The 18835-nt window shown below is 19.0% G+C and overlaps 3 protein-coding genes across 3 annotated transcripts; 2 read left to right on the plus strand and 1 right to left on the minus strand.

Annotated features, from left to right (window-relative positions):
• Positions 1-579: 579 nt before the first annotated feature.
• On the plus strand, positions 580-3251 carry MKS88_001053 (STP1 protein; the record flags this gene model as incomplete). Its single annotated transcript, XM_067219706.1, has 3 exons — positions 580-590; positions 742-1868; positions 2134-3251. 3 exons carry the CDS (start codon positions 580-582, stop codon positions 3249-3251), a joined length of 2256 nt encoding a protein of 751 aa, XP_067074985.1.
• A 9370-nt stretch (positions 3252-12621) lies between these two features.
• On the plus strand, positions 12622-13293 carry MKS88_001054 (PIR protein; the record flags this gene model as incomplete). The annotated part of the gene is made up of 3 exons (XM_067219707.1): positions 12622-12636; positions 12790-12865; positions 13031-13293. 3 exons carry the CDS (start codon positions 12622-12624, stop codon positions 13291-13293), a joined length of 354 nt encoding a protein of 117 aa, XP_067074986.1.
• A 3161-nt stretch (positions 13294-16454) lies between these two features.
• MKS88_001055 (uncharacterized protein) lies at positions 16455-17328 on the minus strand (the record flags this gene model as incomplete). The annotated part of the gene is made up of 2 exons (XM_067219708.1): positions 16455-17114; positions 17242-17328. The coding sequence occupies 2 exons, from the start codon at positions 17326-17328 to the stop codon at positions 16455-16457; spliced, it is 747 nt and encodes a 248-aa protein (XP_067074987.1).
• Positions 17329-18835: the final 1507 nt, after the last annotated feature.

An 18835-nucleotide genomic window follows, 5' to 3' on the forward strand; every position in this document is an offset into this window, starting at 1 on the left:
TCAATTATAAATAGAAAAATAATACAACAAAAAGGAAATATTCTATAAGTATTAATATTTATTTTGCCTATATATTATTTATTTTCGGAATAACAAAAGTATAAATATGATTATATACATTAATACATATAATAACCTATATATATATATGTATTTGTATTAATTAATAAAAAGACTCAATACAGATATAAATAATAATTTTACAAGAAAATATTTATATTACTTATAATTGTTACTTAAACGTAATATTTTATTCTTAGTTATTTGAGTTTTACTTTCAATAGGGAATATGAATTTTATATAAGAATTTATACTTAAATGAGATATAATATCAAATTATTGTTAAGATATATCTTCAGTTGTTATATATTTATTTATTGTAAAATAAGATAAGAATATATAATATATATTGATATAATCAATTACTTTATAGTTCTTATATGAATTCATATGTTGTTAAAAGTTTATAATTTCGTTTAATACTTATTAACTCAAAATTAATATACTGATAAATAAAAAGATATAAATCTGTATTTTTTTTCAGATTTTTTTTTAAAAACAATCTAGAGTAATCATATAATGTCATTATGGTAGGTCAAGCTCCCATGGAATAATATTTATTTTATTTTAACAATCTTATATATATATATGTGCTATTTATATATATGATAAAAAATGTTATAATGTAGTTAACATAAAAAATAATTCTTATTTTATTACTATTAATTCATTTGAATCCAGGTCAGAATTAGCTGTACAAGGATCTAATTTGCTTCTTTATCTTACAAGAAGAGAATATAAAATAACAAGAAATTATGTTAAAAATAAAACCAGTTCCTTAGAAAGCGCGAAAAATAAAGAAGAATTTAGAAGTATTTGCTTAAGCTTGGCTAACTATCTAGTTAATCATGAATATGTACGTCCAAATGATATTTCTCAAGAAAAATGGGAACTAGTTCTTAGGGTATGGTTAAGAAATCTCTTTAATAAGAAAACTAAATACGGCCAATGTCCTATAATTTTTGATAAAAATGAAAAAGAGCTTTTACAATTATCATACAACGCAGAAGATTTCTTTGAAATAAATAATACTTATCTCCAAGAACTAAAATTTTACGGAAAACAAAATACTAATAACTATAATTGTAAAAGTGATCTAAAATGTATAGCTAAATGCAACAAATATAAAGAATGGTTTGAGAACAGGAAGAGCCATTTTGAGAAAGACAAAACCTTCAATGAATATAAAACCAAATGTAGACAGAAAAGAAACACATTTCCAAGATCCGTATGTAACTTAGTGAAACAACATACATTTAGAAAAATACCTAAATGCATAGAATCAGATATACAAATGAGTAAAAAAACCAAAACTGCAGAAATGCAAGAAAGTTCACAAGAAAGGCATGGAGGAAGCACAATTCAAGATTCTACTTTTCCCCCAATTACTGATCCGTCTCCAAAAGAATTATCACCAAATGAAGAAATTTCACCCAATCTAGAACCCCCATCTCAACAGGATGCTTTATCTCAAATTGCATCTCCACATCAACAGGTTGCTTCATCTAAACCAGAATCATTACCTCTACCGGAAGTACAATTAAATTCCCACCAATCCGAATCTGTATCTCCAGATCACCCCAGTGCAATAAATTCATCCTTAGAAGCACACACTACAAAAGAAATAACGTTAGAATTTTCTGGAAATTCTGATACTTCTAATTCCATAGCAGCACATAAATCTATAAAAATTCCTCAAACCAGTGGAATCTCGGGAGTTCCTACACAACTTGTAACTACACAGTTATCTCATAATGAATCACCATCTGCCTCAAGTTCTGCTAAATATATACCCATCCAAATGCCAGGTACTCCTAATCCTACATACGTTTCTAAATTTGAAATAACTACACTAAATAATATATGTATTTAAAAAGGTATTATAGGACAAACAGGAAACTCTCATAATACATACATGTTATATATTTCATTGAGCTTCTTCATTATTATTGTACTTTTTCTTTTTTCTAAGGTATAATAAAACTTAAGTATTAAAAATAAGATAAACATTAAATTACTGTAAAAATTTATTTTATAAATCCTTTTTTCTTATATTATAGTATCCTTTAACAGGACATTTAAAAAAAAAAAAAAAGTTAAGAAAAGAAGTAAAATTTCTGAAATTGCTAGTACCATCACGTTCTTGGAAAAAAAGACACTTTTTAACACATGATAAATTAGAAAATCCAAAACGTAATGACGAAGAAATTATTAAAAAAATAATGATAAAAGACCTTAACATTATGCAGAATGTAAATGCATCCATCCGAAAAAAGAGAATGTCCAAAACTATTATAGAAGTGCATATGGAGGTTCTCGAAGAATGCAAAAATGAAGAAATGAAATTAAAAGGAGGAGAATATTTGGAAATATGCCTAAAAGAGTTCACAGAAGATAAAAATGGAAACTATTCTAATTTAACAAATGACGAGATATTAATAGAAAATACTAAAAATACCAATGGCATGCAAAAAAAAAAAATTCTATGGAATGAATGGATAGAAAATAATAGAAATCTTTCTGAAAAATTTAAAGAAACAGATTGGTTTAACAATTTGAAAAATGAATGGAAAAGAAAAAAAGTTTATATAAAAAAATCTGGAGAATTAAAAAAGAACCATACAGGTGAAATTCAAAAAGTTCCATTTTTAGAAACAAAAAAGAATATATGGAAACTTTGGATATCAGAAAAGCGTATCATTATAGAGCGATACTTGGAACAGGAATGGTGTAACGAATTCACACAAGAATTTCGGCATATTTTAGAAGAATATGAAAATGAAGACACTAAAAATGATATATCACTAATAAATATACAAGAATTAGAACACAAGGAAAATTATGAAGAAATATATAAATATATAAAAAAAAAATTGTTGTCAAAACTGTGTATACTCGTACTTATGACGATATTAGAAGAATGCAACAAAGAGGATTTTATAGAGAATAATGAATCAATGTTTGATATTTCTATAAATGAATGTATTAAAAAATATGATTCGGATAGGAAATCAAAAATTACAGAAAATATAGCTGAAGCTAAAGAAAATATTTTAATGTATACAGGAAATAAAAAAATTCACAGTTATAAAGACGAAGACCGTTATTCACAGGAACTAGAAGATTGGATAAGAGAAGATGATGCATATTTAAATGCTATAAATATTGAGAATGAAATAAGCAAATCTTAACAATAAGTAAAATAGTATGTCTTAGAAATAGATAAAAACGAATACAAATATATTCAAAAGATATTCATTTGAATTCAGATGAAGTAGATGATAAAAATTTTTAAAATTATATGATACTGAAAGAGAAAATATAAAATTAGGAATTTACAGTAATTAATAATATAAAAAAGAAAAGTTTGTACTAAACAACAAGAATGAATTACAGTTATATAAAAATTATACAAATTATATAGAAATCTTTTTATTTTTATACGAATCTCTATAAGAAATTTATATTAATAATTCATTCAATAAGAATTTGTTTATATTAATATATAAATAACAAATATTAATTTTTATATATTAAGCACTAACATATAAAGTCATGAAATTTTAAGAAATTTTTTTTCATTTATTCCTTAATATATAAGTTCTTTCAAAAAAATAATTAGATATATTTAATATATAACTTATATTTTTAATATATATATTTTTTTTTTATATATATATTATGTTAATACAATATATTATATTGAAAACTGGGTTCAAAAAATAATAATTTTAAATTTCAGATTAGTACCTACATAAGAACTCATTTAAATATATACATAATATATTATTTGTTAATATTTTTTCCTTTCTTTTTTTTAATTTTTAATTTGTTTAAAACTATATTATCTAATAAACTTTTTAAAAATCATAACAATATAATATTACGTTTCGTTATAAGAGCAATTAATTCTTAGTTTGTTCAGTAATAATAGGATTTTTAGTCCACCATATACAAAAAACAATTTTTACATTCTTTGATATTTTACTTTACTCTCATATTATTACATAATGATACATTTCGTGTTTAATGTAACTTTTATGTATATATATTATTATTTAAAGTTTAGTGAACCCGTCATTAAACAAATATGTAATTTAGAAAAGATAACATAGTTATTTTTTTATTAATAAAAAATATGATTATAATATACACATAATACGTAATTTCATAATTCATAAATACAATAAACATACATAATTGATAATAATTCATTATATTCCTTATTTTACATTCTTATATATATATATATACATGTGGATATGTTTTCCGTGAACATCTGTATACTCCACATCAAAAATAAGCTCTTTCCTATATCTACATATCTTACATAAAATGTAAGATAAAAATATTTTTATGCATTTAAAAAATTTAATTATTTATGTTAAATTAATTCTAAAAAAGAGTTATAAAAAGTTATATAGCTTCAATATATATAATTAAATAATTATAAATATATATATTCAATATTTTTATTTTTTGTAGAGGTCTATAAAAGAAATATTGAATTATTTATTCATTTTAAAATATTATTATTTCTTGGAATTATACTATTAAAAGTAATAAAATATTTAAGAATGAAGAAGTCCACTTCATTTTAAAATTTCATATTTTATTTTTATTTTTCGAATAAACTATTTTTAATGCTTTGCAGACGTTACTAAATTTTTTCCTTTTATTTTTATGTTATATTTTTTTGTTTAATATAATTTGTTATACTAAAAAAAATTAAAAATATCTTTAAGTTACTTTTATAAATAAATAATTTTATTATGTAAAATTTTATAAAAATATTTAATATAATTTCTCTCAACTTTCTTATTAATTAACATTAGATAAAATTCTTATAACATGATATTAACAGTAAAAAATGAAGTAAAATATTATTAATACTCCAAACGATATAATTTACTTCTAGTACATAAACCTAGAAAATAATATATTATATATAAAGCATACGAGTAAGAGAACTCTTTAAAGCTATGTTTTATCGAAATTAATTATTCATTATATAATAATCAAGTAATTTAAGAGCTAACCACAACGAAAATGTGGATTCAATTTGTGGTATTGGGGAATTAACCATATGCAGCAAATAAATATATCACAGAACTATAAAATTAAATGTATTTTAAATAATTAAATATGTAACTAGAAAACAGAAAAAAAAAAAATATTCCTTTAAATCAGTTTTATTGTTTTTAAAAAGTAAAAATTCATTATTCATATATAAATATTCTGTCTATTTACAATTTAGCCAAAATACAAAATTTACTAAATATAAATATTATCAACATATTTAATATCGAATTTTACTAAAAAATGTTATGTGAATTAAATTTTTATATATACTTCTTAACACTGTATCCTACATTCTTTTATTCAATAAAAATACTTTAATATTATTATAACATATATTATGTACTTTTTAAATAATGAAACAACATAAACAGAACTGATTAATATATATCAACTGATATTTAATAATTCAAATATGAATATATTTTTTTTTTTTTATTAACGTATACATATATATATATATATAAATGAATAAAATAAATATTTATGGTGATATATAATTTATCATAAATGCAATATATGTATAAGAAGAAAATTTAACATATTATTAATACTTACAATAGCAAAATATTTAATAAATAGGAAATTCATTTATACTATTTTAAGAAAGTTAGTAAATCACAGTCTATGTACGAAATGTAAAACAATTTAATAAAATTTTAACACAGTATTTAAACGTAATGTATATAATTTTAATTGAGAATTATTTATTGTAGATAATTATAATTCATTTTTTTTTTAATATATAATTTTCAACTCAATCTGATTAATCTTTGAGAAGCCATATTTTTAGCTTTATATATGTATTCTCCTATTATATAACGTAAAATATGTAATAATTTTATATTTATTTATCCTTCAATTAACATTAATTATCCACATATAAATTTTTATAACTTCTTTAACATATATAATTGCTTTTTCTTCTTATATATTTTTTTTCCAATTATACGAATTTTAAAAGAAAATATATACTTTTTGAAATTTTTATTATCAACTATTTTACTAATACATTACAACAAAAAATTCTTAATTAATATTAAAGGTACATAATGTTCTTATAATATAATAAAACTATTTTGAATTAAATTATATTAAAAAATATAATATTAATTTATTTAACTTAATTTTCTAATAAATGTGACATCAAATAAACATATAATATATAGTTCATAAGTTTTTAACAATGTTTCCATAAAATAAATAGTTATGTTAATTCTGTACATGTTAAATGAATTATTATTAAACAAATTTTAATTAATTATTATTATTATTATTATATATATATAATTTTTTTATTTTAATTAATATACTTTGTGACAATTATTAAAAAAAAAATTTTCATGTGACATAACCTAAGATGATTTTAAAATATTTTTCAATACATTAATTATAACATGGGTATTTAAAATAATATATATGAAAACTCAAATTTATATCTGTTATATAAAGTAATTATATTACTTTTTTACAATTTTAATATCCAAATTAACAATATAGTTTATTAATATGCGTAGAAAATGCATAGGTATAATTATATTCTTTCAAATAAATTATTTATAGCATACACAATTGAAATAATTATATAAACATTATATCATTTATAAATTAATATTCTATTTACACCGCTATAATAATAATATATTTACATGTAATATATACTTAAATATTTTTATTTAAAGCATTTTTTCTTTTTCACTTTTGAATACATGTTATAATTAACATTAATTAAAGATATATAAAAAATTTTTAATTTTACATAGTCAAAAAGAAAAAAACGAGCATTATAAAGTAAATTCTATTGTATATTACAAATAAATTATATCAACTAAAATTATATTACCACAAATGACTTAAAATCAATAAATAAAATTGAAAAGCTTATACAAACAAATAAATTCTTCGCTTTTATTAAAATAATTTCATTTACACTATTAATATGGTTATGCCATTATTACTATGATATAAAATAATAACTATAATCCTCAATTTCTATAAGTCTTTTATAATATTTCATTTTTATTTTTAATATGTTATTTTCATATTATAGAAATACTAATATTTTTTTAAATATTAAATATTTACCCCAATATTTATCTAACGAGCTCTAGAATATCGTGCACTAAGAGCATAAACTTAATTCACCAAATCTTAGGACAAGCAGATTATTAAATAGGGAAAAATATTCAAATAACCCGAACACATACTTTCATTTATATCGGAAGGTTCAGGGAAATTTTTAAGACCCATATAATTCATTAAAATTTAAGGACAATTTTGAAATTCCTATGATTCTTTACTTTTTGATGATTATCTTGAAACAGGGTATGGTGAATTAAATGAATCATTTAAAATAAAAATATGTGTCAGAAAAAAAAAAAATACATTATCTAAACATTTAAAGATATTAGATCTAACCTATGAAAAAGTAAATGATAGACTATTAGGCAATGAATATAGAAAGTAAAATAAATATACATGTAAATCTAAAAAAAGATTTATTGTAAGGACTCTTACAGGTTTTACTCCAATTTTATTATCCTTTTTCATGTTCTTAATGTACAACAAATATATATACAAATTAGGATTCTTAATAATATTTCCATTATGGATATTTTCATTGATTTATGTATGTATTAATGTACAAAAAAATATTAAGAAACTATAAATAAATAACTTATTTATGAAAAATTTGAAACTCTTATTAGGGTTATAGACATACAATAATTCCTGGAGATATTAAAATTGAATGAATATATTTTAATACTAATGAAAATTTGTACGTTTAATAATATAATATATATATGTATAAATCCTCAATACATAAGTAAAATAAGATTTATATTCAGCTATTATTTAACAAATTCTTTTAATAGTATTCATGTTTCCCATAAAGTAAATATATCATTTACGTGTTTAGTATATGTTCATATAATAGTTTCATAAATAGAATAAGAGAATGTAAATTTTTGAACTATTCCTTTTTTTTTTATTATTAATATTATTTATTCCATTTGTAAAAGTAGTAATATCTCGTATATAATAGTATTTTAGTTATATCTTGAAGTTACTTTTCTACAACTTCTTTTATCAAGCTTATAATTAATTGTATTTTTATTCATTTTTACATTTGTATAGTAATATATGCATAAATTTCTAAAAATATAAGGTTATAAGTTTTTAAACTTTTCCACATTACCTGATTTCATTTAGTTAACAAGTATATACTATGTTACATAATAATTAGTATAATTTTGCTTAGAAAAAAAGCATAATAAAAATTAAAGTATTATAATTAAATATAAATTAATATCATAATTTTTATAATTCAAGGTAACTACACATTTTATAGAAGTTTTAATTTTTATGTTTATATATTGATCGTAAGACAAACGAATATAGCAGAAAATTACTTCCTTTATATCATAAAAAGAAATATTATTTTATGTTCATTTATTATGCATATATATATATATATGAACTGAGTATTTCGTTTAACTTATGGTGTTATACTCCGTTATCTAAATTTTTTCTTTTACTTATATTCCAGAATAATATATAATATTAACGAAGAACAAAGTTAATAGGATACTATTTATACTTTTTATGAATCATATTTTTCATTTTATGTATATATAAGTATATGCTCAATCAATTTTTTCTCTCATAAGCATAAATATTGATTTATTATTATTAATACCTAAATTTTCATTTTTATTCATTCTGTTATTGTTATATATATATATATATATGTGTGTGCGTGTGTGTTTGCGTATTAACCGTTTATATAAATTTATGTAAAAGTGTTATTTATTTTTTTTTCTTATTATATATGTATTCCTTAAGATACTTCATCCATAATAACAGCCCACGTAAATATTTTAGCTGTATTACTATATTTACACTTTTTTAACTCTAACATTATAAAATAATATTTTAAGTAAAAAACCTCATATAAATTACAGAAAAATATTATATAAACTAAGGCAAGAACAAATGTAAAAAAAATATAAAATATTTTAAAACATACTAAGATTTAAAAATAATCTTTATATAAATTATATTATAATATATATTATAAAAAAATGTACTGTATACTTAATTAAAACATCATAAGCTGTTATTAGTTAGCAGTTATTCTCATAAATGCAGTTTATTTATTATAAAATTTTAATCTATTATCTGTTAGTTATATCTATATTTATTTGAATTATTTATGTATTCACTCAATTAAAGAATCACATTTAAATATTTAATTTTTGAATAGAAAATTTAATTTCCTCCATAAAATATATAGTATCATATGTAAAACTTATTAAATATACATATTGACAACATTAAAGTTTTTCTTTTCTTTTAGATAACTTCTCTTAAATTTCATTTAATAAATCATTGAAAATATTAAAATGGTTAGAATATTATAATGATGAAAATATGCTGAATATGTAATATTATATGTTAACAATCATTTAATATGTTACAAAAGGATATAAACAAATATATAAAAAAATAATCTTGTCTTTTTTTCCATTTTTTTTTTGACTTCTATATTATTATTTTGCACTTTTTATATGAAATAAAAAAATAAAAGTTAAATATTAAAAAGTGTATAAATTAAAAAGTACTAAATTAATACGTTTAAACATTTTTTTAAAACAAAAGGTAAATGAAAAAAAGTATGATTATATCACAGGAATTTTAAAAGTTATATATATTTATTTGTTTCCTTTCAATTAAATTCTTAAATTCATACTTATTATGTTATATTAATAAAAAATGTCCAATGATTTTCTTTTTACTTTTTAAAGAGAATTCACAAAATTTGGATAAAAATTTTTTCTTTTTTTTTTTTTTTTGCTTTTTTGTATTTACAGCAAAAAAATTTACTTTTTTATATTTCGTTAATGAGATTATTTGATATTATTTTTATTTTTTATATTATTTTTTAAATATATATATATATATATATATATATATAGGTATAGGCATAGATATACATATACATACACATATTTAAAAAATATACTAATAACAGATCTATAAGAGATAATATAAAATCTATTTTGATATATAATAATTTTTCACTGTTAAACATACGACAAAAATAGGTAGATTATAAATTTTCATTTATAATTTTGTATTAATCAAAAATTTTAATAGAATCATTAAGTTTATTTTTTAAGCAATATCATTAATGCAGTAATAGTATAAATAATAAAAGTAAAAAGTATACTTTCCTGTTATAATTATAATTATTACTATCAGGTAATACAATTCTAATTTATACGTATTTGAATCTTTGTAATATAATATCCTTATAATACGTAAAACAAATATATTATCATATATTAATAATATATAATTAATAAAAAAAATTATATTTGGTTATTAATATTAACATTATCCATGTTTCAACAAATTTGAATAAATAGTGTTATTTAGTTATTCTCACTTTATATAAGCACTAATAAATATAAAGTTCTTTTAAAGTATATTAGTTTAATATAAATGAGTCTTTTTACAAAATGTGCTTTTATGCTTTATCATATAAGATGTATATAACTTATATATTTAAATAATATAAAGAGCATATTACAAGCATAGTAAATATATATGTTTTCTTTTATTTTTCACATAAAATATAAGTACGAAATAATTATTTTAATATACTTTTAATTTCTTAAAACAGTGGTGAGTATATTAAAAATATACTGTATATGAAAAATTATAAAATGCTAACAAACGTAAACCTGTAAATATATTTATCAGTTAATATAAACGTTATTATATCAAAGCATTAATATATTGCATACAAATTGCTTATTCTGACAGCCTTTCTATAGTATTAAATGAAACACATATATAAACATTAAAAGAAGACATATTAATGTTATAAATAAAAAAATTATATAAGAAACAAAGAGTATCCATCGTAAAATAACTTTTAAAAAATATCTTAACAATTATAATAACTATGTATCTATATTGACTTCTACAATATTCATAAAGAAAATGACAATTCTATCTATATATGTAATAATAATAGAAAAAAAATTTTGTTAAATACACTTCATTGTTTTTTTCAAAAATACATTTAATTAAAAAGTAAATATACTTATAAAATTAATATATAATACTACCTTTAATTATATATTATGTTAATCATATTTAAGCTTAATATTTTTTACAAAAATATAATAAATGAAAAAAGGGAAATAATTTATTGTTATTTTTCGACTTTCTTGAATCATATTTTATTATGTGTTTTAAATAATATGATGTAGAATAGGAATAAATAAAAAATTAGAGGAATATACGAAAGTGACAATATTATGATACTATATTTCACAACTATTTTAGTATTTTTAAAAATTGAATTATGTATCACAAACATATTTTCAAATAGTATTTATATCACTTAGATGATAAACACATACATAAGTTGATATATTAACCTTTATAATTCTTATGTTACATGTATTAAATTATTTGAAACATATATTTTATTAAAGGGTTTAGGATAATTATTATATGTTTTTTCTTTTAATCTTAATAATTATAATCAATTTATAGTATGATAATATCTAATTTTTTCGTATATATTCATATTTTAATTATATATATGTATATTACATTAAATCAAATGTGATTAAGAAGGATGTAAAACATTAACTTCAATATGTACTAGAATGGATAGAATTAAGTAATTATTTTACAATTATACAAAATTTTATATCTTCTGAATAATACATTTATAGGTAAATATATTTTTTTTTTCGAAGAGTACATTTTTAATATAACAGGGGAATGCTTATTATATACAGAATATTTATATATTCGTTAAAATCCTCCTTCATTTATTTAATTTTTAATTTCAGTAATAATAACAAAATTGAATTTATTTACTGGCTTATATATTATTATTACCTATAATAATAATTAGTTCGTTTAATTTAAAAGATATTATTTTAACCTTAAAAGTAAATAATTATTAATAAAAAGGAAAATTCTTTACTTTTTAAAGATCTTGTATTTATGTATTTATAGTATTTTAAAAAATTAAAGGCCATTCCTTTATATATATTTCAATATGATGTTCAACTTATATGAATACATACTAAAATTAATTTATTTTCTTGTATAACATTTCAATAAAATTATATAATCCTCGTTTGAATGGAAGTAATTGGAAAACGTATTTTCTATGTAAATTCTTTTAATTAACATAATATAATTCTATTTTATAAATTGTTATATTTTTCAGCTAAAACATTTTTCTTTTAAACTATGCAAAGTATACAAATTTTACTATTATGGAGAAATTAAAGAAAAAATGTTCTTAAATTTTTTTTTTAAATTCTTTATATGAAATTAAGAAACATAACATATATCAACATATTGTTGATCATCTTTTTACGTATATAAATATTATCTTAATAATAATTTAATTATTGGTATTTAATGTACTTATATTAAAATACAATGTCATTCGAGAGTGTAGAGCAGAATACATATTTTATCTTTTTGTTATAATGAATTTATATACATGGTATTTCAGGAATTTGTTGTTCTTGAAATGAAATAAATATTTTTTTTCAAGAAAGTACTATTCTGTATATTTACATATTATAATTTATTTTTATTTTTTAGGATAATTTTGTGGAGTCATTCCATAAATTTGAAGAAGAATTTAGTAGACTTGCCTCAGATTCTGAAGATAATGATGGTACTTTTGGTGAAACTATAAAATCTAAAGTTTTATAACTTAATAGTGTTAGTAATTCTATCTCTCCATGTAAAAAGTTTAATAATTACTTATATACTATAAGTACTCATCATAACTCAAATAATAAAAATAGGTGTAAATAATTCAATTGCCTTCTAAATATAGATAATAATTATAATAAGGACAGTTTGATTAAAGAATTTAAAGAACATATATTAGAATATTATTGTGTATTCCAGCAAGACACCAACAAGATTGATCCTGATATTTTTAAAAATCTCACAGATCTATACAATTTTTATAGGCATTTTAACAACATTAAAGTTCAAAAGGACAAAGCCATTCGTGATAATTGTGAAAGAGTTACAAAATATTATGAGTTTTATTTTAATCATAAGAAGGAGCGTAAATTAAAAAAAAGCGACTAATTTTGTGAAGAGTTAAAAAATTCTAAAGAAATATATGATAGAAAAATGCACAATGTAACTGTCCCAGTGTATATAACTTTTAACACCTAAAAAAAATTATGTATTTGTTCCTAGTTAAACAACAGCTATAGTGTTACGAACATTCTTCACTTTATTTATTTTATATAAGGTTAATAAAATTAATACATTATAGTGTAAATACTGTACCATAATCAATTTTTACAAAAAATTAACATTATAAAAAAAAAATAGTATTTTTTAGTATATATGTGCATATTTTTTTCTTATAATATAGTTTACTCCTATAAAATCTTGTATATGTAATCGTTTGCAAAGGAAAAAAATAAATGAAAACAACGGAATTGAAAAAGAAACAAATCAATCCATACAAAACACATATAAAGTAATAAATAGAAATTATAGAAGATTTCATAAAATAGGCTATCATTCTTAATGAGACACCTAATAAAAATATTACACTTTATATTATTTGCATAATAAAAATTAATACTTCGCGGTATAAACGTTATATATAAGTGTAGCATTACTAATAAATAAAACAAACGAAAATTAAAAAAATGAATATATATGATTAAAAATTTACATAAAAGGATAATAAAAATACAATACTACTATGAAAACCCCTAATAGATATATTCCCCTATTCATGATATTTTATTTAAAATTCAAAACTAGTAATTTTAGTACTTAAATATATAACACAATACTACGAAACAAATGCTGATTTTCTTAAAAAGTAATATGAAGTAAGGTTTATCATATAAATATTAAAATATTAAAAAGAAAAGAGAAAACAAAAACATTAAAAAGAGGACTACTAGTATAATTATATAAATAATAAAATCTTATAATAAAATCATTATTCAAAAAATACGAATGTAACTATTTTGTTTACAAATTTATCTTAAAATGTTTATTATTATTTGTTCCTTTGCAATTTAGAAGAAGTTAAAATTTAACACCGTATAGAACAATTTTAACATTGTTCTCTTTAATAGGTAGATATTGTATGTGACACTCTAGTAAGAATATATATACGTGAATATAAAAGATATTAATTCTACTGATCCTCATTATATATGGGAACATTACTAATCGTTATTTAATAATTCATAAATATGTTCCTGTGAAACATTATTCTAAATTTTTTTTGTTCATTTAATATGCTAATACACATATAACATCCAAGGGAAATAAACAAATCGGTATGTGATAATTAAAAAACATATATAAAATTAGTTTACGATTATAAATTTTTCATCGATTACATTATAATAGCAGTGAGAAGTATTTATACTTCTATATTTCATTTTGATTTATTTTATTCAAAAACAAAAATACGACAAATATTCCAGTAAATAGAATATTGGCATGATGATATGAAGAAGATAAGAAAAATAAAAAGATAACGCCTCCTTTATTCAGTTTTCTAATAGAATTCCACTTTTTGAGTCACCAAGGATCTCATTATATATGCATTCCTATATATATTAGATTTTTAGAAATGAGGATTCCCATTTTTAATCGTGTAAAATTTTCAGGAAATTTTCAAATTTGTGAATTAGATATTTACAGAATATAGTCATTTTAATTATGGTAAATAACTATTTGTATTCTTGTTTTTTACTATATATCTGAATCTTGGATATCAATTTATATACGATATTATTCGTATTTTACTTAATATCATATTCAAAATAACAAAACAAAAAATGCGTATTATTGAAATGAATTTACATTGACGAAACGTTGGCATGTTCACATAATAAGGAAAAATGAAGAAGTATTTATAATAAGGCATGCAATTTTATTTCTCATAACAATTTTTTTATAGTATTCATAAATTTATTAGAGATAAAATTAGTCATCTTATTATTATTATTACCAATAAAGAATACAATATTTACTTATATTTTTTTAATTATTGTTTTTAATTTTTCCGTAATGATTCATTGAACTATATATATATATATATATTGTGAACTGCATAAATAGATACATAACAAAGAATATTATATAAATAATAAATTGTCATTTCCTTTCTAATTTATTCATGTTAAATTAACTAAAAATGATTTAAAAGAATTAATCTATAAAAAATTTTTATCTAGTTCATCTACAAATACAAAATACTGTTAAAATTTTATTCTTCATAAAACAATAATTAAAGTAATAATAAAAATGGTTCCATTTATATTTTAAATATGTAAGATTTAAAAAACAAATTTTTTACAGATTAAAAACATATTTTTAATATTCTTGGTCTTTTTCTATTAATTATTCATTATATATATATATATATATATATATATATTCATTTTGTTAAATCCTTTAAGTTTATTGTTTTTTTTTCTAAAAAGAATTAGTTGTATATTTAATAACATATATATAAGAAAATAAAATATAGAACAGGAGTAAAATTAAAATATTAACCCTAAGCCCTAAACTTGGAATCCTACAACAAAGGATAATATATTATTATATATTCATAATTTCACATTTATAAAATAAAATAAACATAAAAGTAATATTAAAAGGGTTCTCATATATAAATATGTTGCGTAATATATTTATCCTAAAGTTTATTCTGTAGAATAAATATTATATTTTCTTTTAATTTAAGAAAAAAAAAATGTATCAACATAAAAAAATATATCGAATTCATTTCATTTTGTACTAAAAAAAACACACATATTTTTAACTTTAAATGAATGATACTTATATTTTTTTTTTTTTTTACAAAGCAAATAATTAATTAGTATTAGTAAAAGATAAAAATATAATTCAAACTATTATTTTCAGTTACAAATATAAAATGGCAAAGGATATCAAGAAAAATTATATAAATTTTTCTTTTATATATTAATTTTAAGGCAAAAATTTTCTAAACAAATAATGTTATAAACAGAAATCTATATATTAGACATAATATTGTTTTAAGAGGAGTATATACGTTAAGTTGAAAATTTGAAAACGTTAAAACATTTATATTAACTAAAATATTGAAGAGCTACATTTTTGATGTTACGCATCAAAAATAATAGCCACATTCGCGTAAATTTATGAAATCATATGAACTATATAGGTGTCTTTTATTTATATGTACTACCTAGGAGACTATATGAATTAATTTTTATAACTTATTCAGGAAAAATATCATATTTGGATTTATTCATTTTACATTTAATATGTACCAGCTTATTATATTTTACTGATTTTTTAAGGTTGTAAAAAAAGGCTGGTAAAACTGTAAAAGTTAATATTAAAAAAAGAATTATACTTACTGACGCTGTAGGCCACCATTTTGCAGATATGGACTCAAAACATAACGCAAAAATAAAGTATCTTTCAAATATATAAATTAGTATTCCAGCTAATAGAAGGAAGGTAGGTAAAATAAAAATTAATTTGTGTTTATGATTTGATTTAGCCCATAAATCCATATAATCTGTATTTCTAATATCCCTAGCTATTTTTAAATAATATTTTCTGTTTAATGTTTTTTTATCGAAATATGCATCATCTTCAGAATAATCAGTAATGTTACTTTTTTTAATTTCTTCACAGACTCCTTCATTATTTAATGAATTTGAATTTAGCTGTTTATTTTTTGTTTTAGTTATATTTTCACTACAACTTTTGCATTTTTTTTTGTACCCTTCATCACATGGTGATACTATTTCTAACTCTACAAAATTTGAATTCTTATTCCGTTCATATTTTGCTAGTAATCGATAAGTTCCTGTATCTAAATATCTACCAAATATGTAGTATTCGTCCAAATATTTGATAAATGTATTCTAAAAAAAACAAAATAAATATTTGTTATTTAAAGATTAAATAATTTCATACTAAAGAGGAGTATTCATAAAAATAAAACAATAAATACATGAATAATTCAAATTTACTCAAATAATATTATAATACCACATTGCTCCTAAAATTATATGTCCATGTTAAAAAGATAAACACAGATATTTTAATAAATATCATTGTTTTATTTTTTTGTCCCATGATATATATCTTAAATATCCTAATATATTAAGTGTGAAAAAGTTAATAATAATGTAATGTATTATCAATTATGAAATGTTCTATATTTTAATTAATTTTTAATGCTGCTTATATCTTCGTAAATAAACATCAGGTATTATGTAAGTATAATTCATTTAACAATATACAATAAGTATAACAAAATTAAAAATAAATTATTAAATTTTTATCATAATGATATTTATAAAAAACTAATTGTGAAACAATTTAAATAGACTTAATCAAATATAATCTATGAATTTAAAATAATAGTTTAATAGTAGAAAAATTAATTAATAATTTATTAACCCTTTTGAAAAAAGCAAAACACAAAAATTTATATTGCATTATTCAGAAAAATTTAGTTTATTTAAAATACGGAAAGTATAAAATGTGGAGAGTATATACTACTATATATTAAAATGTAATTACATATTTCAGCTATTTCTTCTTATTAGTACAAATATAAAAAAACTATATTATATAAAAAGCAGTTCTTATAATTATATGTTTTTAACTATAAAAATATATTAAAAAACTAATATTTAAAAAAATAATACTTCTATGATAATAATTTTAAAACAATCCATTAGAGCTAAAAAATAATTTATTCATAAAAAAATAACATATATTTCAAAATTACTTTTTTATTTTATTACATAAAATATGAAAATTTATGTATTTTAAAAAGTATGATCGATATTATAGCTTTATTGCTGTACCATAAATTTACAATATTATAAATCTCATATATTTGGAATGCATATTATGATTAATAAATAATAAATTTACATATTTACAATTTTTTCACACTTTATATGTATAAATAAATTAATATTTATATTTACAAATGAAATAACAGACAATAATTTAAATTAAAATTGTTGAATATAACATATATTTGGTATTAATTAGTGCAAGAATATTTGGTTGATATATACTTCAAAATGAATACTATACACAATATTTTTTTTAATTAATATAATAAAATAACAATAAGTCATATAAATATTATCTATTCCTTAATTTTTCTAATGAACATTTTATAACGAATTTATAATTTTTTTTAATGTTTTGTAAGCCTTTATTGTATGCAGCATATATTAAAAAAAAAAAATACATTAAAAATGTAATTTATATGAATAAGTGATTTTACGTAAATAATATATGTAGCAACAAGAACATATATCTTAAGGTTTTTTTTTATTTATTTCATTTAACAAATTAACTCACAATAAAATTATTATATGCATAATAAATTATTGAAAACTATTGAAATATTTCATATTAATTTTTTTCAGAAAAATCTAATAAATAAAAAAAAAAAAAAGTGATTGAACATAAAACAATTTTTTAATTAAAAAAATAATGGCACATAAACTAACATAATTATATGTTTATTCCTCTACTTTAAACCTGTAGTTATTGTCTCATTTAGAAATATTCTTGTATAGTATTTTCTGGAAATAATATTATCTACTTGTCACTT

This window comes from Plasmodium brasilianum, chromosome 4, assembly GCF_023973825.1.
Source record: "Plasmodium brasilianum strain Bolivian I chromosome 4, whole genome shotgun sequence".
Taxonomy (NCBI): Eukaryota; Apicomplexa; class Aconoidasida; order Haemosporida; family Plasmodiidae; genus Plasmodium; species Plasmodium brasilianum.